Source organism: Aplosporella prunicola (genome assembly GCF_010093885.1).
Source record: "Aplosporella prunicola CBS 121167 unplaced genomic scaffold K452scaffold_13, whole genome shotgun sequence".
In the NCBI taxonomy this organism is placed as follows: Eukaryota; Fungi; Ascomycota; class Dothideomycetes; order Botryosphaeriales; family Aplosporellaceae; genus Aplosporella; species Aplosporella prunicola.
The window spans coordinates 164,712-187,729 of NW_022983541.1; the positions used below are offsets into that span (position 1 = coordinate 164,712).

The following is a 23,018-nucleotide window of genomic DNA, read 5'->3' on the forward strand; positions in this document are numbered from 1 at the left end:
CCCTGTTTCTTTGTTGCGGCAATAATGCAGATAAGATGCATCTGTAGCATGTAATCATTATGCAGAATGCAAGTCAACCCAACAGTGGGGTGAAGATGGGCACTCTCAAGCAGGGATTGTGACCGCCAAAGCTCATTTTCCGTTGGGGCGCAGACGTCAGCGCGTTACCTTGCAAGAACGAACAAAGCCCTCCACGTGCAAAACCTTGAGCGATCGGACATCTGAAGACTTGGTCAACTTTCACCAAAGTCAGTAACCACCATGGCTTCTGAGCGCTCCGACTTCGTGGCTGTCATATGGCTACTCACACCATTGATTCTCCTCATCGCCGCCCAAATTCCTAGATCTTACCGTTTCTTGCTATTGCTTCCTTTGTTCGGTCTTATATTTTTCGTGGTGTCGCACTTTCCGTTCGGACAAGATGCAGCCAAAAACTACGTGTTCGGTACCGGTATGTTTAGGAGAGATCTCAATGACGGTGGCCTCTTACTGAGTATGTGACTAGTAGTGTATGTCAGCCTAGTAAACTTCAATTTCCTCGTGCTTTGCGATCCATACACTGAGCACTGGTGGGAAACATCGAAGCCCAATGAAAGCAGAAGAGACGTCCGTAAGACGAATCCTTCATCAACACGTTTTCGAAGATACCATGAACTGTCAACTCTCAAAAAGGTACACTGGGTATTTGACAATAGCTTCTCTACTCGCGGGATAGGGTGGAATTGGCGCATTCCACATCTCCCCCCAGCACCGTCTCAGGAATCATCAAAGACAGAAGTACTGCTCCTTCTGATATGTCGCATTGGACGAGAATATATCATCCACGACATAAGCGCAACGATGGTTTTACGTTTTACACAAAGCGGAAGCACGTCGCTATGGGACCTTGACGTAATACGTCGCAGCCTTGCCGTTATCTCATGGGCCGCATCTACAATCACGTTAATGGATATTGGATACCACGTCCTCTGCGTCGTGGGAACCGCTACCGGGCTATTCTGGAACCGTATCGAGACTCTCCACCCGCTGATGGGGCATTGGGCAAACTGCTACACCTTAGGGAGGTTCTGGGGCCGTACCTGGCATCAGAACTTTCGAAGAGCTTTACAGATGCCCGGCCAGTACCTGGCGCGAGACGTCTTACGCGCTTCAAAAGGCTCCTTGCTTTCTCGCCATATCCAGTCGTATACTGCATTCCTTCTTTCAGGGCTTTACCATTATGGTGCCGCCAAAATGACTGTACCAACAGCGGGCTTTTATGGCACTTGCGTCTTTTTCGCTGTCCAACCAAACGCCCTTTTATTGGAAGACTATGTCCTCCATTTTGCTAAATCACGATTCGGCTGCAAATCGCAAAATTGGCATATTCTTGGGTACTTATGGACGTTTAGTGTCTTAACATACTCTGCTACTGGTTTCATTGACGAGTCTATCTGGTACAACTTGGTCAGAGCTTTTCCCGTTTTCTCTTCTTCGGTCACGTCGTTGTTTCTCGATCTATTGGTTTAAAGATGTTCGTAGTCACCTTAAAAAATCTTGAAGCCACCAGGAACAAGCTTTGAAAATACTCCTTCAGGATCATAAAACTGCTTGACCTTCTTCAAAAATGCAACGCTTTCTGACCCGTAACTCCTTATCGGATCTTGATCTGCAGCAGCATAGTTCATGTATTTGAACGGGCGGTAAAGCCCTCGCTGCTTTGCCGCGACGACCGACTGATCATGGACGGCCTTGATCCCGCGGATCACCACTTCGTCATCCGACTCCCTTGACCATTCCCAGCCAAAGGAACAAACTATCAGAGTTAGGCGTTAGCATAGTATGTCCTTTCGGGGGAAGTACTTCAAAGCAAGGGAAAAATACCGATCATTGGCGCATCCTCGACATCGAGCCCCATCACGTTTCCACCATTTTTCTGACTTTCTTCCAGAAAGTTTCGGGTGAGTGGCTGGATTCCAAGCATTGGGGCAAAGCGCTCATCCTCCTTGAGGCCATCGTCTAAAGCTTTATTTACCTCGTGAACAAAGACATCTACCATCAACTGAAGTAGCTCCTTGTCTGCTTTGAATGTCGCGGTAGTGAATCTGCTACGAATACCGGCCGGTTCAGACTTGTCCAGCTCGTCCGCAAGGTCAGATAGTGATGTAATTCGGGCTGTTGTCATCATCTTCGTGGTGCCAATGGTCTCCTCATTGTCCACAAACCTCTCAAAAATAGGAGCTTGTTCTCGTCCCAAGGAGTCGTACAATCCTGCAGCCCACGCAAAAAGACCCATTTTGTATCCTAAGCCAGCAAAAACTGACACATGTGGATCTGATGGACTTTCGTGCGCGAAATCCAAGAAGGCGGATGTGATGGCGCTGGTCACTTGAGGCTGGTATGGCCAAACATGAAGACCTCCCCACATCGGGCCCTGCTTGTAAGTGGTGAGGTCAAATCGTGTGACGACGCCGAAATTGTTACCTCCGCCGCGCAAGGCACGGTGAAGATCCGGATGTGTGGACGCTGAGGCTTCGATAACACTGCCGTTGGCCAATACAATCTACGGTGGCTCAGCATTGCAAGAGAGATGATGGGATGGATTTGGGCATACCTCAAAGCTTTTGACATTGTCGCAAGCCCAGCCATGCATCCCCGAGAAATGACTGAGACCTCCACCCAGTGTGAGACCACCGACACCAACACTGGTAAGCCTACCGCCAACGACAGTCAAGTTTCTTTTTTCGAGCTCTGAGTAAACAGTTCCCCAAGTCAAACCAGCTCCAACTCTTGCAAGATTTTCACTTTCCACTATCTCAATCTCATTTAGGCCGGAAAGATCAATAGTAATGCCACCAGGGCTGTTGCTGGCGCCATAGATGTCAGAGTGGCCACCGCCTCGGACGGCAAATGGGCAGCCTGAATCGCGTGATGCGGAGAGAACAGAGACGATGTCTTCTTTTGATGACGCCCGGACGTAACAAGCAGGCTGTGTAGATGATTGCTGCTGCGCCCAGAACAGTGGGCGAGAGCTCTCACTGTCTGAAAGCAATAAGTCCTGTTGAAAATCCGGCAGTTGACTATTGTCTAGAGCTGGGAGCCTCGATGTCGCCCCGAGGAGTTGCTTGTCTCGCAAGAAATTACACTACGTAAGTCAGAACTGACACAAAGATAAACCTAAATCATGAGATAATAATAATCTCACCGCATTTTCGCAAGAGGCTGTATTGGCCTCAACCTGCTGAGATACCGTTTGCCCGAGGCAAAGTAGTAAAGTGGAGCAAGAAGAAGGACGGAGAAACATGATTTCTCGAATGATGTCTTCTCCTGTCAGCAATGATCAGGCGGACAAAAGCTAGAGATAGGAGAACTTGTCTTCCTACAACCTACCGTCATTTATTACAACGGAGAGCAGCATACAGGCAATCTCCAGGGCTAATACCGGTGGCGTGTGTTGCATCGTGGGGTCCAAAACGGGGAAGTCCCTTGTCGATCGATGGGTGCTTGAGTGACCCGCTTTTTCCCCACCACCAGATCGCCCGGTCTGAGATCTATGATCACGATACATATGATCCCGCCCTATGCGGGGGTCCCCCATTCTTACCGTGGGGGCTGATAGATGTCCCATTGCGCCACGGAAGAATTTTCAAAGACATAACACTATTCATCCGTTGGAGAGCTGTGTCTTATCGATGACAAATAACTCAATGGTATGTCGAATATCTCATTGCCGTGCTCGGCTAAATGCTTAGTGAGACACCAGTCGGCGCTTTAACTGCGGTCATAACCAAAAGGAGGAAGTGCATAAACTAGTCGTAAAACAAATAGGCCGTTCTGAGGCTCCAACCGAGCAATTCTGTGAGCTGTGATTATGCATGTAAGGGAAACTAGACCATCGAAAAAAATTCGTTTTATGCACACTGTTGCTTTTACGTAGGTAGGATATTGGAAGCGGGTTCATTGCATGCTAAAGTTTGAAGATTGTATGCAATGGAATGATATCAATAAAAACTCCACTAATGAAATACGTTCTATCTACCGTATCTCCACTGTTCCTTTCATGCTCAAACGGGCAAGGCAAAGCCGCAGAAGCGGATTTGTCTCTCCAGTCTGATGCTCCAACCTTTCTATCTCCGATTCAAGCTCTCGTTCCATATCCATCAGACATTCGAGCGTCTCACTGAATGCCTCACTCTTTTTCAAACATTCCATCAAATGCTGTTTGCTTTCCTTGGACAGCGAACAAGGGACGTTTGTGGCCGCAGTAGGACGCTGCCGGAAAATTCCAAGAATATGGCCGCGGTATTCCGGATGGTTCTCCAAGCAATAGACAATCGGAAAGGAGAACTTGCCTTCATCCAAATCTTCGCAGAAGCCCTTGCTTGCAGCATAGTCTCCGAAATTCATGTAGTCGTCCCGGATTTGAAAGAAACGCCCAAACAAAAGGGTCAACTTCTCAAAGCTCGGGAGAACCGACGTGTCTACCAGCGCGCTCTCGGCCTGCATCAGCCGGAGAAGCATCTTAAACATACCACCAGTCTTGTGATCGACCATGTTGATATACTCGACTTCTGTTGGGCAAATGAGGTTGTACTTGTAGTAGAGGTCCCATGATTGGCCAAGGTAGAGCCCTTCAAGCTCTTCTAGCAAAGCCGTCAACCCTTCCGCGCTAAATTTCTTCGCTGCATCTTGGGTTGCTTGAACAAACATGAAGTTTGCACTGTTGATTGCCTGGGCTTGGCCAAATATAGCATGTGCGGCTGGCTTGCCCCTTCGCAAGGGAGAGTTGTCTTCAATGTCATCGAGAATAAGTGAAGCATTATGGAGGTTATTAACCACAGACATGATGGTTTTGAGAGGCCCAGGCGGAACATGGAGCCAAGTGTTGAGAGCCTCGATGAGCGTGCTGCGCACCCCCTTCGACGGCATGCTTGAAATATATGTCGACGGTGCTTTTATAGCTAGGCTCGATGGCTTGTAAGCCGGATACTGGCACACGCGATGGGAAGGACTGGAGTGATCAACCTCCATCGCAAGCTTAGTGGATGGTGAAACCGGTGTAAATGGTGTCTTCGGTTCCGGCATCACAGCTGAAGGCTCTGAGGCACCTGAGTCCTTCCTCGTCCTCTTGTTGGATGCTTCAGGCTCCGGGGTGACACAGAGCCTTTTATTGTTGATAACTGCTCGCTCGGACTTTTTTCCATGATCTTCGAGATGTTCGCTTCGCCATGCGTTTTGTCTTGGACAAGCTGAACACCAGAAGTGGTTTCCGGAGACGGCCAAACCCGCGCAATCGATCCACTTCTTTATGTGAGTAGAGATGCCCGGATGTGTTCGGTAAAGTTCATCCCTTCGCAGGCAGTAGTTACGCTCCGCGGTGATGATCATGTCCTTGACTGCATCTTTTGCTTGTTCTGTCGAAAGTCCTTTGGTCCGGATTAGGAGTTCCACTGCACTGACTATTCTTTGAGACTTTCCAGATTGTAGCTCCCGAACTTCCCGTTCCCAGCTAAACCAGTCATTGGCCAATAAAAGGCCTTCCGTAGCAGCGTCAATAGCTGGCTTTACAAGAACGTGATCATCTTTTGACATGTGCAGCGCCATACTGAACTGGAGCATAGGCCAAAATACTCTGTGCAATCTGTTAGTGTCGATTAGAACATTAATCAAAAGCTACTTACAGCATCCCGCCATTGTCACGGCGTTGTTGGAAGTATTCTTCCAAGGTTTGTGCCTCTTTGTCGCTATCTTTCTCGCTGATTGCGAGCCAGAGATCGCGAAATGCCGCCAGCATTTGCAACCCCAATTCGCGGTCCAGGGTGATGCACTCTAACATGCATTGCGAAACAAGTTTCTTCATTTTCATGGCTTTTGAACTGGCTGCGAGTTCACGTCTGTCATTGGGATCCAGCGCTGCATGAAGATCATCGTGTTCAACCTGGGCTTCCTCTACGCTCAGCTCTTCGCCAGCATCTTCATCAAAGGTTAGCAAAAGTTCATGTTCAATGATAGATTGACATACCGTCATGAATCAAACCCAAATCAGAAAGATAGGTCAAAATGCCCAATCTTTCTGGGATTGCCTCTGGATAAATCAGAGCGGACCAATTGCCGACGGGAGAAAAAGAGAAATGAGTCTTTTTTTCTCTGCCATCGCCAACATGAGTGGCCCAGTCTTTGATAAAACGGTACGATGCTGCATCTGCCAGGTCATTGCGTTGATGTCTCCTAATAGGTAATGTCGTGAAAGACCCCGTTTTCTGTGCCTCTTCAGGCGAAACTGGCAATGACCGTTCAAACGGAGTTTCCATGGTGCTTTTTTGGTGTTTTCAGCGTGCGCCAGGTAAGATGCTTCCGGTGGATGGCTTTAAGTCTCCCCAACAGCATGGCACAGTATCTTCTAATCTCTACTTTTAAGCGACCCGGACTCTGGGGTTAAGACCAGATCCGCGCTATCAACGCCAATATCTTGCCATTCAGCCCTCGGGATGGTATCATACCTTTTTTCCCACCGGGAATCACCGGATGATATTGGTATACCACGTACGTGGCGCTGAACCAGGCCTGAAGTGTTGCTCGGAGTAGGGCTACCCGTAGACCCTGTAAGTGATCTGCCATGCCCCACGTTGAGTGATTTGTTCGATCGCTAAAGGATTTATGAGACGGGTAATACCAAATCGACGGTTAATCCACTGTCGTCAGGCTTACTGATTGATGACATGCGTTGCTTATCATATTTTTGCCTGATTGAAGAGTCCACTGCATCCATGCAACATGCAATGCACTGTCCTCTTGTAAATTCTAGACCGTGGCTGAGTCATCCCCACCACCCCCCACGTGGAGACTGCACAAGAAAAAGAATGCACGTAAGCCTTCACACTACCTTATCAAGTATGTATGTGCGATCTTGTGCATGCAAAAAGTGGGTGATGCTGCAGGATTTAGCGTTATGTCAGTGGGGGCGAAACTGGAATGCTTCGCTTGAGCAACCATTTCCCCTACACTCCAAGAGATTTTTTTGTCAATAACGCTTAGCCTTTGGAGCATACTTGTAAACGCGTGCAAAAATGTTCGGATTCTGGCCGTTACGCAACCCATTGATTGATTGGGATGTGGAATTGGTCCTGATCACTACTGTAATAACTGTAAGTAGCCTCAAGGCAGCATCGTGAACAGATCCTCACATGAAACCTATAGTCGCTACTTTTCTTCATATTGTTTGTGGCCTACAACTGCTTTCTGCACCCTATCGCTCATATTCCGGGACCATTTGTGGCCAAAACTTCTCCAGTAAGCTCGTCGGTAATCCAAGTATCGTGGCGGCGCTGACGTCTGTAGCTATGGGCAATGAGAGCTCTGTACCGCAGACGATTTAACTCTGAGCTTCAAGAGCTTCACCAGAAATATGGTAGGTTCAATCATATTCTTCCCGAAGACGGTTCTGACGAGATATAGGACCGGCCGTTAGGATTGGTCCGAATGAAGTGTCCTTTGCAACACTCGAGGCCGAAACAGCAATCTATGCCAAACAAGAAGATGGGCGTTTCTCTAAAAAGGGGACCTTTTTAACGCTTTTCTCTGATCTGGTGTTGAATGCTCCTACACTGATCACAATTCCTGATCCGGCCTTGCACAAGAAACTGCATCGCACCATTCAGCAGGCTTTCACTCCCGAAGCATTCGCGAAACAGGAACCAATCCAGAACCAGCACATCGATCAAGCGTTTGTTCAGCTTGAGAGCGACTGTAGAAATGGGAAGACGATAAACCTGACTTTGACCCTGGAAACAATGTTTTGGGAAATCATCGGCGACTTGTCATTTGGAGAACCGCTGATGTCTGGTAAAAAGCGTAAGTAAGCAGTTGCTTGTAATAGTTAATGAAGACTAACTAAGTCCTGTAGCCGTATATGAAGCCCTGAAAGAGCTGGGGAAAAGCACAATGCCAATGGTAGAACTTCTCAGCTACCTGACGACCTTACCCGGAGTGCCTGAGCTTCTTCAGAGCATCAGCTCGCTAATTTCAGCCTTGCCATTTCAATCTCAGCTCTCGAAACTTGTACCATCGACTAGGCTGCGAGAGTAAGCAGACCCAATCTCGCTCGATCAATCGCTGACGGGCCCGTAGTTGCATGGAGCGACAGGATGGCAGAGAGGATTTCCTTACGGCGATCATGAGCAGCGAGAAGCAAGGGCTTTCTTTGAATGCAGATGCTCTTTTCAGCAACGCCATGGGTCTTACGTTAGTAGTCTCATCCACTGTTTTCACCCAAGCACTGACAAGCCAGAAGACTGGCTGGCTACCAGACTACTGCGACAACTCTTGTTGCAACACTTTACCATATCCTCGGTCATCCGGGTGTTTATAACCAGCTCTGCCATGAAATTCGTTCTGGATTCACCGAGGAATCCGAGATAACCGGTAAGCAGCTTCTCCGCTTGCCGCTGCTAAATGCGTGCGTCCACGAGACTCTGCGCTTGCTGCCACCAGCCAACGGCAAGACGGCCCAACGTACGGCTCCGGATTGTTTCATAGGAGAAATAAGAGTTCCCGCCGGAACATTGGTTTCCGCGGACCTCTACAGCATCCAGCGCTCAGAAGAGTATTTCCATAATCCGTCTGCATTCCATCCTGAGAGATGGATCAACAACGGACGGGAAACCAGCTTTGAAGGTGACAAACGGCTTGCCTATCGGCCATTCCTTATCGGAAGCAGAGCATGTATTGGCAGGAATATGGCCCAGAATAGCATCAGGCTGATTCTGGCCCGGCTGTTTTGGAGATATGATCTTGAGTTACTGAACAAGAACTTTGTTTGGGAAAGGGATGCTGGCAGTAGTCTCATTTATACGGATTATGAGCTGTTTGTTCGCGCAAAGAAGGTCCGGTAGATATATGCGGGATGGCGAGCTACTGTGGAGGAAGATTCGGCAGTCATTTGTTCGGAGGTTTTGCGCTACTAGCCGTCTCGCTCAGCCGTAGAGTGACTTTATGTCGGCTACGGTGGGCCAGCGCGGACCAAATGCAAACCTCCGAGCCCTTTTAACATGAACATTGTTGCGCTCCTTAGATTCTAAGCAGGTGGTTGCTGGAATCGGTTTTCGTTGTCAGGGTTTATATGACTGACTGTTTTCTAATCCACGATACTACACTCTTTAGTAGTTATGGTCTCAGTTCCACGTCTTATTGCATGGTCCTGAAAATAAACAGTGATCATCTTGCATTTTGTAGGACGAACGTGACGAATACAGGTTAAACTCACCTTAAAACTTTTATATTAGGTAACCAATACCATCTGCTGCTGGTCTTGAGGTGAGCCTTCAGTTCGGTGAGTACTTTCATGAACGATTTGGAAAAGATCATGGAAAATACGCTCCGCTCTTATGTTAATCTGTCCAGTGTATTTTACCTCTTCCTCCTTTGGGCTGACGTAGTATAACTCAACGACCCAGACAAATGCGCGCTCTTTACTGGCTCGTTTTCAATGACGGCTTTGGTAGAAGCGAAGGATGTTTTATCAATCAAGAGGGCGCAGTGCTAGGAAAAATTGTCAGGACTTCCATGCTACTTGGTGAATTTCGAAAAGTGTCTATGTAATATTAGAAAGTTAAAGGGATTGAAAACCTTAAGCAACAGTAGGTTACTTCCTTACGTATGTAGGACCGTCAGTAGCATTTAACGTCTCACGGTCTTCTACCCACCGCAGCCAAGCCCCGTCCATGGCTGGTCGTGGCCAGTTCGGAAAATCATAGGCATACCTAGCATCATCCGGGTCGTGAGAGTCAGACCAAGCTCCTCTAGCTAGTAAATAGCCAGTTGCTCGCAGTACTTCTCACGTCATGCCACTCCTAGTCGATGTTGTCGCAGCATGCGTTATAAATGATGTAACCGAAATTAATGTTGTCGCTGCACCATTGCAACCAACGCGGCGCGGATTTTGTTGGCTCAAGCTCAGCAGTCGGAATCGCTTGGGAGCGGATGTGTTTGTTGGTGTCGCTCGATGTATGTTTATGACGTGCCGATTTTGCAGTATTATGTGCAATGAAGCGTGAGTGTAGAGTGCGCGAGAAACGAAAGGCTGCTGGCTCAACAAAGGATGGCTGCTACAGAGACCGTGACCGGAGAAGATGAGCACGAAAGAGGGAGCAGACAGGCAATGATACGCAGGTACCGCATTGTAAAGTACTCAATAAGAACACATGTTAACGCAAGTTGACGTCGAGGAAAGACTTTCGAAGCTTTAAATAGCGTGGATTGCTAACCTTTACCTGTTTAGCGACCTGGAGAATGGCATCCTGAAGCAAAAATCTCAAGCAACACTGGTATTTGCGGTCTGGCTAGTATGCAATAGAATCAAAGCCTTTGGCGGCTACTATCATAAAAGCGATCTGAGTCTATGAAATGAACATTATCCCTGTTCCTGCTCAAAATATGAAATCATCAAAGTTCTGCGAACACCAGACAGACATTATTCGCTGCAAAACCCGGGCCGAGCCCATCTAGGAATTGAGGGCATATCCTTTCATTCTTATCTTCAGAAGGTTCGCCATCCCAAACGTATCCGAACACGCTGTAATCAATTTCGATTTGCATAAGGTTTGGTAGGACTTCTCTGTCGAAGGTCCATGCAAACTCAGTCAGCCACAACTTAAGTGGGCCAGCATTGTTTCCCTCGTTGATTTTCAGGAACTCAAGGGAAGCAGGAAATATGTCAACAATAGAGACATGGTTCGATTCCCATTCTTGTTCCAGTCCGGTGAGAAGAAGTCCAGAGATGCTCAGTGTTTTGAGGCGGTGAAGCGTTTTTAGAGAACCAATCGATGGGAAAATGATTCCGTCGTCAATCCAGGAAGGTCCGTAGTGTCTTTGGAAGAAAACGGATTCACTAATGTTGATGACTAAGTGTTCCAGGGTGTCGCGGTGGAAAGCGAGTGCCGGTAGAAACACAGCTATATCCGGTCCCATTTCGCCAACGGTCGCGTCTCCCCACTCAAGAGTGAGTGACTTGAGTGCTTTGCAAGTATTGCAAATGCTTTTGATACCGACGGTGTCAATGACAGAATCGATTAGTGCCAGGTCGTCAACATTAGATGACGCCGCTGGCCATGGAGTTTCTTCTACACTATGATCGAAACTAGTCATTCGAAAGCATTCGATTCGGCGAACAGAAGGTAGGACGAGAAACCGGCGAAGGAAATCAGCGTCGATGGTGTGATATACCATATCATCCTGTAGTTTCACATGACGCAGGTCAAGAAACAAATCTCTGCAAAATGCCAAGGAGGGGTCTGTTAAATCCCGAAAACTGCAGTTAAGCCAGGGAGGTGATACGTCTAGCGTTTTCACACTAGGCAAAAGGTAAAGTAGAACAAGAATTTCGGCGGACGGCCTCCCGTTCTCAAAATACTGCAAGAACTCATCTTTGTGTTTAATTTCCATTCTCGACGCAACTCGAAGGAAATCATCCAAGTTTTTTGCATGCGGCGAGGGGTCAAAGTAGTACCCGTTATCGTATTCTTCGTTTACCAACCATATGGAAGCATCCCCGCTGAGGCTCACATCTCGTATATGAGGCGCAAGATCAGGACGGCGTAGTAGTGTCCAAACCAACTTACTCCAATTATGGTGGTAGTAGTTATATTCTCTGTATGCCCAAGGCTCAGCTACTCGTTGGAACCTCTTGGATACTTTGAGTAAGGAATGTCTTGTTTTGAAATGACAGTAACTGAGGACCTCGTCCAAGAGCTCATTTGGAAGGTCATTAAGTCCACGCTTCTGCTGTTCCAGGACGATGCGTGAGGCGAATGGCTGCACTAATGTTTCCTCAGCTGGTCTTTTTCGTTCCAGAGGCATATTGGTGGTGTCGTCCATTGGTGTTGTTTTGAGGGACGTACGGTAAGTGTACTCCGTAGATGTGGGGTTGCTTAAAAATCTGTGTGGGCTAAGTGAAGACTAATCTATTTGGGGTAGCTCACAACCTAAGCTTTCCAGACCTTCAGTCCGCCTTGACTAGCCTCGTTCCATGTAAACTAGAGCAAATCTGTGACGGGATAATCTTAACGTCACTTCATCTTCAAACAACTCTCTAAGAATCACTGCAAAAGTTCTATCTGGTTTAGATATAGCTAATAATTGGCCCTAAAAGCCACAAACTAAACGATTTCCTAGGATCCTTGAAGAAGCGTTCAAATACGCCCCTACGCATTCTCAAGTTTGAGGCATCCGAATCCTCAAACGAAGCAGCGTTAACAAATAATTTTGTATCCTTACGGCTATAGCTTTTCACCCAAGAGGGATTGCAGACTTGACAGCAATACTTCAAATAAACACTCCTGTGTCGAATTATACTGCAAAGTCCTATTCTAGGATACGATACGAAGGTATAATGGTTCTTGTTCTGATGCTACCTTGTTGCGAAGTTGCTAAGCTTCATAGGGGCCAAGCTTACATTGAAGACTGATGTTAGGTGAGTTTCAATAATGCGGAGCGTAGTACTGTATGCTAATTTCCTGTGCTGTTCCAGAAATCAATTTTAAAACTTAGTTTAATTCTTTCCGAATGCGTGGTCTACATTGTCATCAGAATAAACGGTATGTTACTGCTTTAGGTAGAGATTCCGGCTGAAGATAGGGGCGACGCCGCATTCCATTCCGATTGTTCCGGCTGCGCCGCTTCAACGCCCGCACCTTCGAATTGCACCCGGTAGATTTTTACTGCTGGTCTTCGACCTCCGGGAGGACACTTTAGAGGTCTGTGATCGATGTTGGCTCTAAATCAGGTCGTTGGTTCTGCGCGAAAATCGTAGTGTGCACGGCGCGGCTCGAAGCGTTCGCGCCGCAAAGTGGGGCCACGTGTGGAGATGTCTCAGTGTCTCCACCGCTCTGGTCGAGCTGCCACGCCACTTGGAAGCTCCTTACGACGCGGAGGTTCGCCTTTCTTTGCTCATGCCAGTCGGATCACCGTTTGTCATGTTGCTGATCTGCATTTATAAGTAAGCCGCTTCACCCCGCTTCCCTTCTTTCGCGCGTTTCACTTCCCCCTCTATCCGACACCATGGCGTCCAATGTTATCGAAATTGACTCTGGGGTACGCCTTTCATTTGATCTGAGCGTCTATCGCTGGAAGTTCATTCACCAAGCTGATTGGAGTAGTTTGACGGCGACTCTGCCGTAGGCTCTATCGATGATCAACTGTACGTTGTCGCATTTGCGCTGCGATGTGCGGAGAACTTGCGCGCTGATAAAAGTTCACAGCTCCGCATTCTCCGAATCCCTCAGCTCCAGTGTTGTCGCATACCCGGTTGAACATGGGCGCCGTTACCACGCATACAAGGATGGAGCATACTTCATGCCTAACGACGAGTCCGAGCAAGACCGCCTCGATATGATGCACCATATGCTGAAGTTGATGCTGGACAACAAGAGCTTCATGTGCCCGATAAAGGAGGAGCAGTTGAGCAAAGGAAGGATTCTTGACGTTGGCACTGGAACGGTACGAATGCTTTTCGGGCATGGAAGATAAGGGCTAACAAGTATACCAGGGAATTTGGGCGATAGAAATGGGTTTGTGATTGTCGCATCGCTAGGATTTAGAAAGCTGGGCTGACAGAAGATACTAGCGGACAATTATCCTGACGCAGAGGTATATTGCAGAAGGCTTGAAAACAAATTCGCCTGAACTAATTGTTGGCACAGGTTATCGGAAACGACCTCAGTCCGGTGCAGCCAACCTGGGTGGTAAGTTGCGTCTTCTGAATACTTCCGAGACTCCAATTGACACCGCAAACCACAACAGCCTCCCAACGTAAAGTTCGAAGTCGACGACGTCGAATCTCCTTGGACGCACGCGAAGCCCTTCGACTTTGTTTTCTGTCGCTATATGGATGGCGCAATCTCCGACTGGCCGGCACTCCTACGGAACACTTTTGAGAAGACGCGCCCCGGTGGATGGGCTGAATACCAAGCCTTCGACACCCACTATAAGAGCGATGACGGTTCGCTCGGCCCGGATTCATCAATCAACAAGTTTGTTGCGACCATGGAGATGGGTTGCGAAAAGCTGGGGAAGGAGTTATATCCAGGGCCGGGGCTGGAGGGCTGGTTCAAAGAGGCGGGATTTGTGAACGTGGGCGTCCACTCTTTCAAGTTGCCGCTAGGCCCTTGGGCGAAGGATCGGAAGCTGGTGAGAACAGCAGCCCCTCGTAAGATTAGTTGCGTGCGTAAATTTTGGACTAACACATGGAGCAGAAAGAGGTTGGCATGTTCAACATCATGCAGGTCCTTGACGGCATGGAAGCATTCTCCTACCGCCTGTTCATGTCCGCACTGGGATGGAGTATAGAAGAAGTGCAGGTCTTCATCGCAAAAGCCGTCCAGGAGATCAAGAGTAAGAATGTGCACTCATACTATACTTTGTAAGTTCTCCGAGGATAGGTCTGGTAGGACAATGCTAATCTCTGGTGTAGCTATGTCGTTTACGGCCAAAAACCGGAGAATGCATAAACGATCAATACGCTATTTCTTCAGCAATAAGTCATAACACTTTGGTAGAGTCTGGCAGCAAAAATTGGCCTGCAGCTTTTGTATTTACTTGGCACTAATCAATAAGACCCTCATAATTCTGAAAGCATCGGGACGATTTGAATCCCCCATTGGCTACTGTCTGGAGTCCGCTCACCTTCCCAAATCGTCCATCGGTTGAAGCGCCGTGATTGGAAGAAGCAAGGAAGGAGCAGGGATATATCCCCGAGGATGAGAAATATGTACGAAGATGATATCACCAATATATGTGGCAAAACTCGGCAACAAATCTTGACTAACAGATGTGGCAGAGACTCCGGATTGTGCTCCACTTTAGACATACGGCTGTAGGCTTAAGTGCAAAATTAGTATCCTCAGAGCCTAGATTTAGAGCTCACGGACCACTGCAATAGCACTCTCGAGGCTAGATGGTATTTCGCGCGGCAGTAATTTCCCATTGGTTGATCGGATGCGTCCCGAAGATTACAAACTGACTCGTCTGGCACATTAAAGTGGGGTGGCGTGAGCGCGGCCAAGCGACCCTTGTGACCGCCATGCGAGCCTGTATCATTTACCACCCCCTCCCTGTTACCCTTCCTCGCGGTGAACCCTAAACCAAGATGTCAGTTCAAGCTAGGAGTCCTACCCTTGGAGCCGACGTAAGCGAGCCGTCCTCCCAAGGGAGATTGCGCCTCACCGCAGACCAGGAGCGCACCAGTAAAGCCAATGCCATCATCGCCAGCCAAGCAAGCTCGTCGTCTTCCATCACCTCCAGTATTTTAGACTACACGTACGAGAATGGCCGACGCTACCACGCCTTCCGTGAAGGCAAATACTTCGGGCCCAACGATGAGAGGGAGCAGAACCGCATGGACCTCTTCCACCACATCTCCACCTTGGTCCTCGACGGTACGTGGAGATCCAGGCCCGAAAGAGCGCAGAAGTAACAGGCCAAACAGGAAGATTGTTCAACGCACCACTCCGGAAGGACCCCAAGGATGTTCTAGATTTTGGCACCGGCACTGGGATCTGGGCTATTGACTTCGCCGATGAGTACCCTGACTGCAATGTCATCGGAACGGACCTCAGCCCTATTCAATCTGTCTGGGTTCCTCCGAACTGCCACTTCCTGGTTGATGATGTTGAAGCCGAGTGGGATGAGAATCAGACCTTTGACTTCGTCCACGGCCGCACCATGAGTGGTTGCATTAAAGACTGGTCCAATCTATATGCTCAGACGTATAAAAACCTCAACCCTGGCGGCTGGGTTGAGATACAAGAGTTCGAAATCGGTTATAGCTGTGATGACGATTCCTATCCGACCAAAGCACCGACTTTGGCTCTCTACATCGAAAGCCTAAACAAAGTGAGGACTTTCCCAATGCCAAACTCTACTAAAATTAACTGTTGTCATTGAAGGCTAGTGAGGCGATTGGAAGGCCAATGAACGTCGCACGGCACCAAAAGCAATGGATGACAGAGGCTGGATTCGTCAATGTGACAGATGACGTCTATGAAGTAGGTAACGCTACTGGCAGGCGTAACAAAAACCTCAAAAGCTAACTCCACGAAGGCTCCGATGGGCCCATGGACCCAGGACGATAAACTGAGAGAAGTTGGCAAGTACACCTTGATTCACGTCCTCGAGGCCATTGAGGCATATTGCTTGGCATTGTTCACGAGGGTGTTGGATTACCGACCTGAGGAGGTTCAAGTCATGATGGCCAAGATGCAGAAAGAGTATAAAGATCCGGACGTGCATATCAACTGGGTCTATCACGTCTGTTATGGTCAAAAGCCGGAGAGCGCTTAATATCCCCAAAGCAACGTACGAAACCCATTTCTACAATTTTCTACTTGTACTTGTATATGTGTGGAGTCAGGGTTCAAGAGGCTTATGGTTGTTCTCATAATTCGCTGCGTAATCCTTTGATGAGGATAGCTCTTAAAAATAATTTTGAGAAAACATTAATTTGCGTATTAACAAGGTCATCTCGCGTTCTATTTATAGCGGAGAGACCGGTGTGAGATCGCCTATTCAAGCAGATCTTCTTGCTTTGTATGGTAAGTCTTCACCTAAAAACAGACCTGCCTTTGTTATCGAGCAGCGGAGCACGGATGCAAGATTCCGGGCCACCGGGACTCCATATCTTGCATACTTGATTGAATTGATAGCTTCATTTATAAACCCTTCCTGCAGAAGACGACTACAGCTGAAGCAAAGACGACTTTCTGACGCCTACATGGCTACAAGGAGTGCCAACATACCTATCCGTTGGCGCTGCAGAGACTTAACCCTTTTGGGCACGCTAGCCACAAGCGGAAAGCGGCCTGAGCCTCCAATTTCGAACGTCTGACTGAATTGAATGATTACGGATTGATTAGAGATTAAAGATTGATTACGAATTGATCGCGATTGATTGTCTCTGTGAAAGCCATTCTGTCTTCTCCCAACTACAAAGCCTTAAACTATTTTTCATTGACAGTTTTATCATGATCTGAAGCCCCAAACTCCAAATGAGCCTATAGCCCGACAGACAAAGAAAAAACTCGTGCCCATTAAAGCATCGAACCAATGGATCCCTTCTCCACTTGCTCATCTATCGAGCATCCCACCAGTGATGGAAGAGCCATTCACAGCCTGCCACTCCGTCTGCGTATTTCCATCGTCAACATTCCTTATCTGCTCACTTACATCACGCAGATACCTGTTAAACTTCCCCGACACCTTGATCGAATGATCTAAATGCTTGATGCCCATCGACTCCTTCTTGAACAGCGCCAACTGGCGCGCCGTAGTGATAGCATTGCGAATCTGACGGCCGTTCATCTCGTGCTTCGCCAGCTCTTCGGTGTTGGCCAGGATCGCCTGCGTGTCAACAGCCTCGTCAAGCGTGTCCAGGCGGCGGACAAAGTTCTCCCAGACCTGCTTGCGCTGGGCGAATGTGAGGTTGTGGTAGTAGAGCGCGAGCTGGATGCGGGAGATGAACGCCTCATCGAAAACTCCGACCCGGTTGCTCGTGAGAATCAGAATGCCGTCGTAGTACTCGAGCATGCGAAGGAAAACCGACACCAGTGCGTTACGCGAGAGGTCTGAGAGGGTTCGCTGCTCGAGAAAGACGTCGGCCTCGTCGAGAAGAACTACGCAGTTCCAGATCTTGCCTAGTTGGAATACTTTTCGCAAGTACTTCTCTACTTCTCGCGGGTCCGTTCCAATATCGCCGCATGTGACGCGGTAGAGCGGCATCTCTGCAATCTCTGCCACGCCCTCTGCCGTGAAGGTTTTGCCTGTACCGGGCCCGCCGTGCAAAAGAATGTTGAGGCCGTTTCCTTTGCCTCTGACCATATCGGTAGCCTTGTCTGCGGTGATTTTGTTGTTTACCAGAGCTTCGATTAGCTCTTTGTTCTCCACGTCCATGGCAAGACTTTCAAACGCCTCTTTGTTCCATTTCACTGGGTGTATGTTATCGACCTGGAGATTGACTGCGTCAAGTTAGTTTTTGTTCTGATATACCTTGCGACCCGGTGTAGCGAATATGAACGAAGGAAGCTCACCCCATTTCTTTTCCTGTATGTCAAATCCAAAGATGCTTGCCGGTACCAGATACAAAAATGAATCCTCGTTGAAGGGCTCATCAGACGCCATTATATCTTCGCTTAGTTGGTCTCCATCGGGCACAAATTCTTTAATCCCATGGTGCATTGCCCGATACGTACGAACGTCCACGAGGAAGCGAGAATCCACCTAAACTCGGTCACTCGGAATCTCCTTTTTAATATGGTAGCTGGATACTTACATATGTCGTTTCCTGGTTCATATCCAGTCCTGTATATGAAACATAGGCAGATTTGCGACACTTCCAAAATGTTTGACCACGAGCGCTCAGCTTTTGTTGGATTTTTGGATCCGTGTAGGCGAGCGGGCATACATCCAATGAAGATATCGGTATCTCTTTGTCACCCCGATTGTTGTCATTGATATCGATTCCGAGCACTTCTTCGGACTTCGTGAAGCTGCCGTTAAAGTCCCATGAATAAGCGTTGACCCGAAAATATTGACCAGCTCTGTAGAACAATCCTTTTTGCATGCGCCCGACTTCATGCCCTTTTTGATGCTGGACGAGAACACTTCCTGGTTTGAACAAATATCTGATCGTGTTTTCGGTGACCAGCCCTTGGCCAAAAAGTTCGTTGGCTTTGTCGAACTCTGACTCGAAGTACTGTCGGAAGAACAGAGCCAGAAAACCCAGCTGCTTCCTTCTCCTTGGTTCTTCTATGTTGGTGATGCTGTGCTGGATATCGGACTGGAAATGGAAGAACAGCGCCTCGGCACTGTTGAAAACTGGAATGTCTTCATTTATGGTTCCCATGCTGCAGGAGAGATCGTAAGCCTCTTTCATAGGCTCAATTTGGCCAAGAATCAGGCGCCATGCATCCCGGAGGACATCGCATAAAATATGTATTGAGTACGACAGTGGAAGAACACCTTCTGAAGAAAGTTTCCCGCTATCAAAGCTTTCAGAAGGTCGCCTTGGGCGGTCAAAAGGAATGTGATGTTCGCATATGACGGCAAAGGCAGCACCATGGTATTTTTCTCGTTCCAGGTACATCCGAAGATTGTACACTGGCTTCCGACTTTCGAGGCACCAATCACCTTTGGCATCTTTTGCCCAGTGTGGTTGATCGAGGTAGATGCCTGTTGCCAATCTGTGCAGAAAAATCCATCGTGAGGGTAAATCCTGTCGTGGATTGAAATTTGCTTGAGCTAGTTGAGTGTGTAGAAATGAATTTTGGCCTTCGAGTTCTATGATCCGATTGCGCATCGCTCGATGGTCGGGCTCGTTGGTGCAGTGATTTTCTGCCAGATGGCTAGGACCTCTAGCGTTCAGGTGCGGCTGTTCCGCCGTTCTGATTCTCTTTGATGGCATTGGGATTGTTCGGTCGGATGTTTGGGGGCCATTTTTTCGTGGATCGTACTCCTGACGTACCAGCAACATACGCTCTCTGTTCTGCTGTTCTAATAGCTTTAATTGCCTCTCATAGTCTGGAAGTGCCCGCTCTTGGTTGGCAGTAAGGGGGTTGGTAGTTACGGGAGGGGCATTTGCCGGAAGGGCAGTTGTGGGGGTGGCATTTTGTGTATCCGTTAACGCATCCTGCTCCTGGCGTGCCAACATCAGACGTCTTTTGTTTTGCTGTTCTAATAGCATCAGTTGCATCGAATAGTCTTGTCGTTCCTTCGATGACATTTGCCTGGCAATGCTAGCGACTGTTTGTCTGGGAGCTTCTCCAGACAGAAGCATTCTGTCCCGTTCATCTTTGCTTGCCGTGTAGTCCTGAGATATGGTCGGGTCGACTGTTCCATCATTGCCAACCGAAACAAGAGGGTTTGAGGACAATTGGTCGGACATGGCAGACTGAAGGTTGCGACGATAAAGGGTTTTCTCTGTTGTGTTCGAGGTGATTGATGCGGGGTTGCTAACTTCTTATAAGCCTGGCACGCCTGGTAGGCAGCAGTGCTTAGCGAGGTCACGCGAATTTGTATCTAAATCTCGAAGAAGCTGAAAGACCATTTTGCTTCAACGTATTTGTGGCTTTTTATCAACAATATTCGGGTCTTTTATAAAACCAATGGCCAGATTTAATTGATCCCACAAGGATTGTTCTCACGCCAATCCACGTGATGTAGCATCTCGCTCGAACCCTTCGTTGCTCATCGGCTTGCAACTCAACTTTTTCGTTATGAGCTAACTCGGCCGGATCTTTCGATTTACCGTCAAGTTCTGCCTTCTCAAAGTAGGATGCCGTCATTAGGTCTCTGTTGAGCCGACGTCGACGCGAGAAAAATCAGTTGCAGATACCTTCGGGAGCAAGGTCACCAATTGATAAACTGACGCCCTCCGCACTAGAGATTGCACTTTTGCTGTCCTTTCTTGCGGAAGCGGAAGATGCGTCGGTCTCGTGGGCCGTTGCTGGACTTGCGGAAGCGGAAGCAGGTACAGAGGTGCCTCGAGACCCTAACTTCATCGGTCAACAACAACGTCTCGGCAAGGATCACTCATGTATGTACGTACCCGCATCCGTTCTTTTCGCCGGAACAAGCTCTCTCTGCACGCCCAGCTGATAGTATTGGTAGAGGATATTGCGCGCTGGCGCCCTGAGCGCCGGCCTCTGCTGTGCCAAGCTCCTGTACGCAGCTCGAAAAAACTTCGACGATGAGGATGGATGACATGTGCGTGCAGCTATCGGTGCAGAAGCACGTATATGATGTGAGGAGGCCACCGTCATCGCAGCCTTTTGCCATATCTTTCATGATGGTACTGAAAGGCCATCCCGCACATCGTGACAACTCACTGTAGATGGTTATCTGCGTGATGAAAAGGCTTTATAAGAACAGAAAACCACCTAGCTATGGAGGTAGCAGATGAGTTATTTGCACGCTGTGGCGAGTATCTGAGCGACAAAATTACCCCGCACCTGCACATATGAAATGCAGTGTTACACCGCCGTAGACCTAAAGGCTGCTCATTGGCTGCATTCAGCTCGCTCGGATAGACGAAAAGCACTCACAGCCAGCCGTGTTTGGTTGTTTTTTCCTGTAAGCGAGCGCGTACCGTCCAGGAAACAAGCATTCCTTCCACTGATACCGTGTCGGAACGTTACATAATCCTTGTGAGACTGTGATCAAAGTCACACAAGATGCGTGACAATGACACATAGCGGCCAATCAAACAGAGGTGGGCATACCGTAGAACCTAGAGAAACAACTCATTGTTGATGAGCAAAAGTGAGAATATTTGAGAATATTTGGCCAATTCGTGGCGTAGATAGATACAGTAGGCCGCCGGAGACTCGAAATTACTATAACATGATCTCCATTGAGGCCGAACAGTTTGCGTGCTTTGTGGGTGGAGTGACGAATAATAAACTCGAAGACCGCACCAAGTTCCTCCAAGCGCCTTAATTGGTGTAGACGATTGTGTACTCACCCTGCGGCTGCTTGCCGTCGACGACAGGGGTGCAGACTTCCAGCTCGTCTGAAATAGTATCGCCACACTTCATCTTGGCATCGAAGCACTTGTACCAAGGGATGAAAGCCATGTAGGCCCTGGTGCCTTCATGCTGGGGCAGTTCGTTGCTAGCAGTGAACGTCGTGCTGTTCTGAACCGACATTCCCTGGCTTTCGGTGACGGACTTGGAGAACTCATAGCTGAGTTTGGCAGTAGCACTGAGACCGAACAGGTTTGATCCTGCGCTGACCTTGAGACCAGCGTTGAATGTGTTGTTGATCGTCTGGGAACTGCTGGATGTGACGGTAGTCGAGGTGGTAATCGACATCGAGGCCTTGAACTTGCAACCATTCTTCTCGGTGCACGTCTGCAGGTTGGCTGCCATGTGCATATCACCCGACGTGGTCCATCCTTTGGAGACGTCAACAGCTTCGCAGTTGCTCCAGTCATCGTCGTCACCACGCACTTCCAGCGAGCGTTTGGCGGCGTCAACAGAATCGTCATCCGTGGGCGTCACTCCTTCAGCCTCAGGGCTATCCACAATTTCGTCTCCCTTCAGTCTGCATCAGTTTCTGAAAATCGCACAGAAATTTCGAACATAAATCTTACATCAGACCTCTTTGAAAGTGCGGCGCTGTTACCCCCGAGGATCGCACACTCGTCGGAGCCACAACAATAACTCCAGGCAATGTCGCCCCCATGCTATAGCCATGAATAAGCATACTTGGAATATTTGGGGTTTAGAATTCCTGAACACTTACGGGCAAGCTGGAGTAATAGCAGCCTGGCTCGCCAACATTGAGAATGACCTTTCCGGGAGCCCTATCCCCTGGCAAGGTGCCATAGTTTTCCACAGCATATTGTGTCATAAGGGCGACACGACAGTTTGAGTCCAGCTCAGGGACCTTCCAATAGACTGTCTGGTCCGGGAAATTGGCTTCATCATACCAGTGAGCGGGGGTAATGGACTTGATGCCTTCGCCGGCATCGAACTTTCCCGCAGGTGAGTAATTCTTGATTTCCTTCTTGCAAGAGGCGTCCGAGTAAGGAGTGAGGGTGTATGCGGAAACACTGCCGAGCAGCGACAGCAAAAGAAACTTGTGGTAAGACATTTTGGGATGGTGAAAATTGATATAGAGAGCGACTGAATGGATGGTAGGGAGTGACTGAAGTCAGTGAGGTGTTACTGCTCTGCTTTCTCGTGGGCAGTCTTAAATACAAATAGTCAACGAGAAAGTCCGGCTCGGTGCTTCACCTCCTCCAAGATTCTTCAAACTCACCCGATACCCCAAAAGGAAGGACATTCAAGTGATCCAAGCCGGGGCCAACCCGATCTTGGAGCAGCCACCACCGGCTTAGACTTAGGTTAATAAGGGTGGGTTGTCTTTGGCGGCCGTGCACCGCATCGCGCGGGGGCCGGAAAGCACGACTTTTCAACTGGACATGAGCTTTCGTATGAGAATTTCCTTTGAATATATGGAAATAGTCATACAGATAGAGTTGGCAGGTGGGT

General features: G+C 48.5%; 10 protein-coding genes across 10 annotated transcripts; 4 read left to right on the plus strand and 6 right to left on the minus strand.

The window, feature by feature from the left end:
- Positions 1-580: 580 nt before the first annotated feature.
- Positions 581-1,590, plus strand: K452DRAFT_287552 (uncharacterized protein). Its single transcript, XM_033540499.1, has one exon. It carries the CDS (start codon positions 841-843, stop codon positions 1,507-1,509), a length of 669 nt encoding a protein of 222 aa, XP_033397312.1. The 5' UTR covers positions 581-840; the 3' UTR covers positions 1,510-1,590.
- Positions 1,527-3,283, minus strand: K452DRAFT_333335 (uncharacterized protein; the record flags this gene model as incomplete). The annotated part of the gene is made up of 4 exons (XM_033545171.1): positions 1,527-1,795; positions 1,864-2,542; positions 2,594-3,072; positions 3,145-3,283. The coding sequence occupies 4 exons, from the start codon at positions 3,281-3,283 to the stop codon at positions 1,527-1,529; spliced, it is 1,566 nt and encodes a 521-aa protein (XP_033397313.1).
- A 709-nt stretch (positions 3,284-3,992) lies between these two features.
- On the minus strand, positions 3,993-6,290 carry K452DRAFT_271217 (uncharacterized protein; the record flags this gene model as incomplete). Its single annotated transcript, XM_033539026.1, has 3 exons — positions 3,993-5,611; positions 5,661-5,952; positions 6,002-6,290. 3 exons carry the CDS (start codon positions 6,288-6,290, stop codon positions 4,015-4,017), a joined length of 2,178 nt encoding a protein of 725 aa, XP_033397314.1. The 3' UTR covers positions 3,993-4,014.
- A 756-nt stretch (positions 6,291-7,046) lies between these two features.
- K452DRAFT_351182 (uncharacterized protein) lies at positions 7,047-9,094 on the plus strand (the record flags this gene model as incomplete). The annotated part of the gene is made up of 7 exons (XM_033545702.1): positions 7,047-7,124; positions 7,177-7,269; positions 7,318-7,387; positions 7,435-7,830; positions 7,883-8,060; positions 8,107-8,220; positions 8,270-9,094. 7 exons carry the CDS (start codon positions 7,047-7,049, stop codon positions 8,868-8,870), a joined length of 1,530 nt encoding a protein of 509 aa, XP_033397315.1. The 3' UTR covers positions 8,871-9,094.
- A 1,325-nt stretch (positions 9,095-10,419) lies between these two features.
- On the minus strand, positions 10,420-11,832 carry K452DRAFT_308695 (uncharacterized protein; the record flags this gene model as incomplete). The annotated part of the gene is made up of 1 exon (XM_033543183.1): positions 10,420-11,832. One exon carries the CDS (start codon positions 11,830-11,832, stop codon positions 10,420-10,422), a length of 1,413 nt encoding a protein of 470 aa, XP_033397316.1.
- A 1,177-nt stretch (positions 11,833-13,009) lies between these two features.
- Positions 13,010-14,629, plus strand: K452DRAFT_287555 (uncharacterized protein). Its single transcript, XM_033540500.1, has 9 exons — positions 13,010-13,065; positions 13,131-13,171; positions 13,233-13,470; positions 13,520-13,541; positions 13,598-13,620; positions 13,674-13,715; positions 13,774-14,160; positions 14,226-14,392; positions 14,444-14,629. The coding sequence occupies exons 1-9, from the start codon at positions 13,033-13,035 to the stop codon at positions 14,478-14,480; spliced, it is 990 nt and encodes a 329-aa protein (XP_033397317.1). The 5' UTR covers positions 13,010-13,032; the 3' UTR covers positions 14,481-14,629.
- A 489-nt stretch (positions 14,630-15,118) lies between these two features.
- Positions 15,119-16,468, plus strand: K452DRAFT_351184 (uncharacterized protein; the record flags this gene model as incomplete). Its single annotated transcript, XM_033545703.1, has 4 exons — positions 15,119-15,407; positions 15,458-15,864; positions 15,918-16,016; positions 16,072-16,468. 4 exons carry the CDS (start codon positions 15,119-15,121, stop codon positions 16,309-16,311), a joined length of 1,035 nt encoding a protein of 344 aa, XP_033397318.1. The 3' UTR covers positions 16,312-16,468.
- A 626-nt stretch (positions 16,469-17,094) lies between these two features.
- K452DRAFT_227923 (uncharacterized protein) lies at positions 17,095-18,144 on the minus strand (the record flags this gene model as incomplete). The annotated part of the gene is made up of 2 exons (XM_033536925.1): positions 17,095-17,981; positions 18,054-18,144. 2 exons carry the CDS (start codon positions 18,142-18,144, stop codon positions 17,095-17,097), a joined length of 978 nt encoding a protein of 325 aa, XP_033397319.1.
- Positions 18,145-20,128: 1,984 nt separating this feature from the next.
- Positions 20,129-20,924, minus strand: K452DRAFT_30915 (uncharacterized protein). Its single transcript, XM_033543225.1, has 2 exons — positions 20,570-20,924; positions 20,129-20,512 (listed from the first exon to the last, which is right to left on the minus strand). Exons 1-2 carry the CDS (start codon positions 20,781-20,783, stop codon positions 20,343-20,345), a joined length of 384 nt encoding a protein of 127 aa, XP_033397320.1. The 5' UTR covers positions 20,784-20,924; the 3' UTR covers positions 20,129-20,342.
- Positions 20,925-21,315: 391 nt separating this feature from the next.
- Positions 21,316-22,617, minus strand: K452DRAFT_358738 (uncharacterized protein; the record flags this gene model as incomplete). The annotated part of the gene is made up of 3 exons (XM_033546215.1): positions 21,316-22,058; positions 22,115-22,207; positions 22,267-22,617. 3 exons carry the CDS (start codon positions 22,615-22,617, stop codon positions 21,456-21,458), a joined length of 1,047 nt encoding a protein of 348 aa, XP_033397321.1. The 3' UTR covers positions 21,316-21,455.
- Between the last annotated feature and the right edge of the window lie 401 nt (positions 22,618-23,018).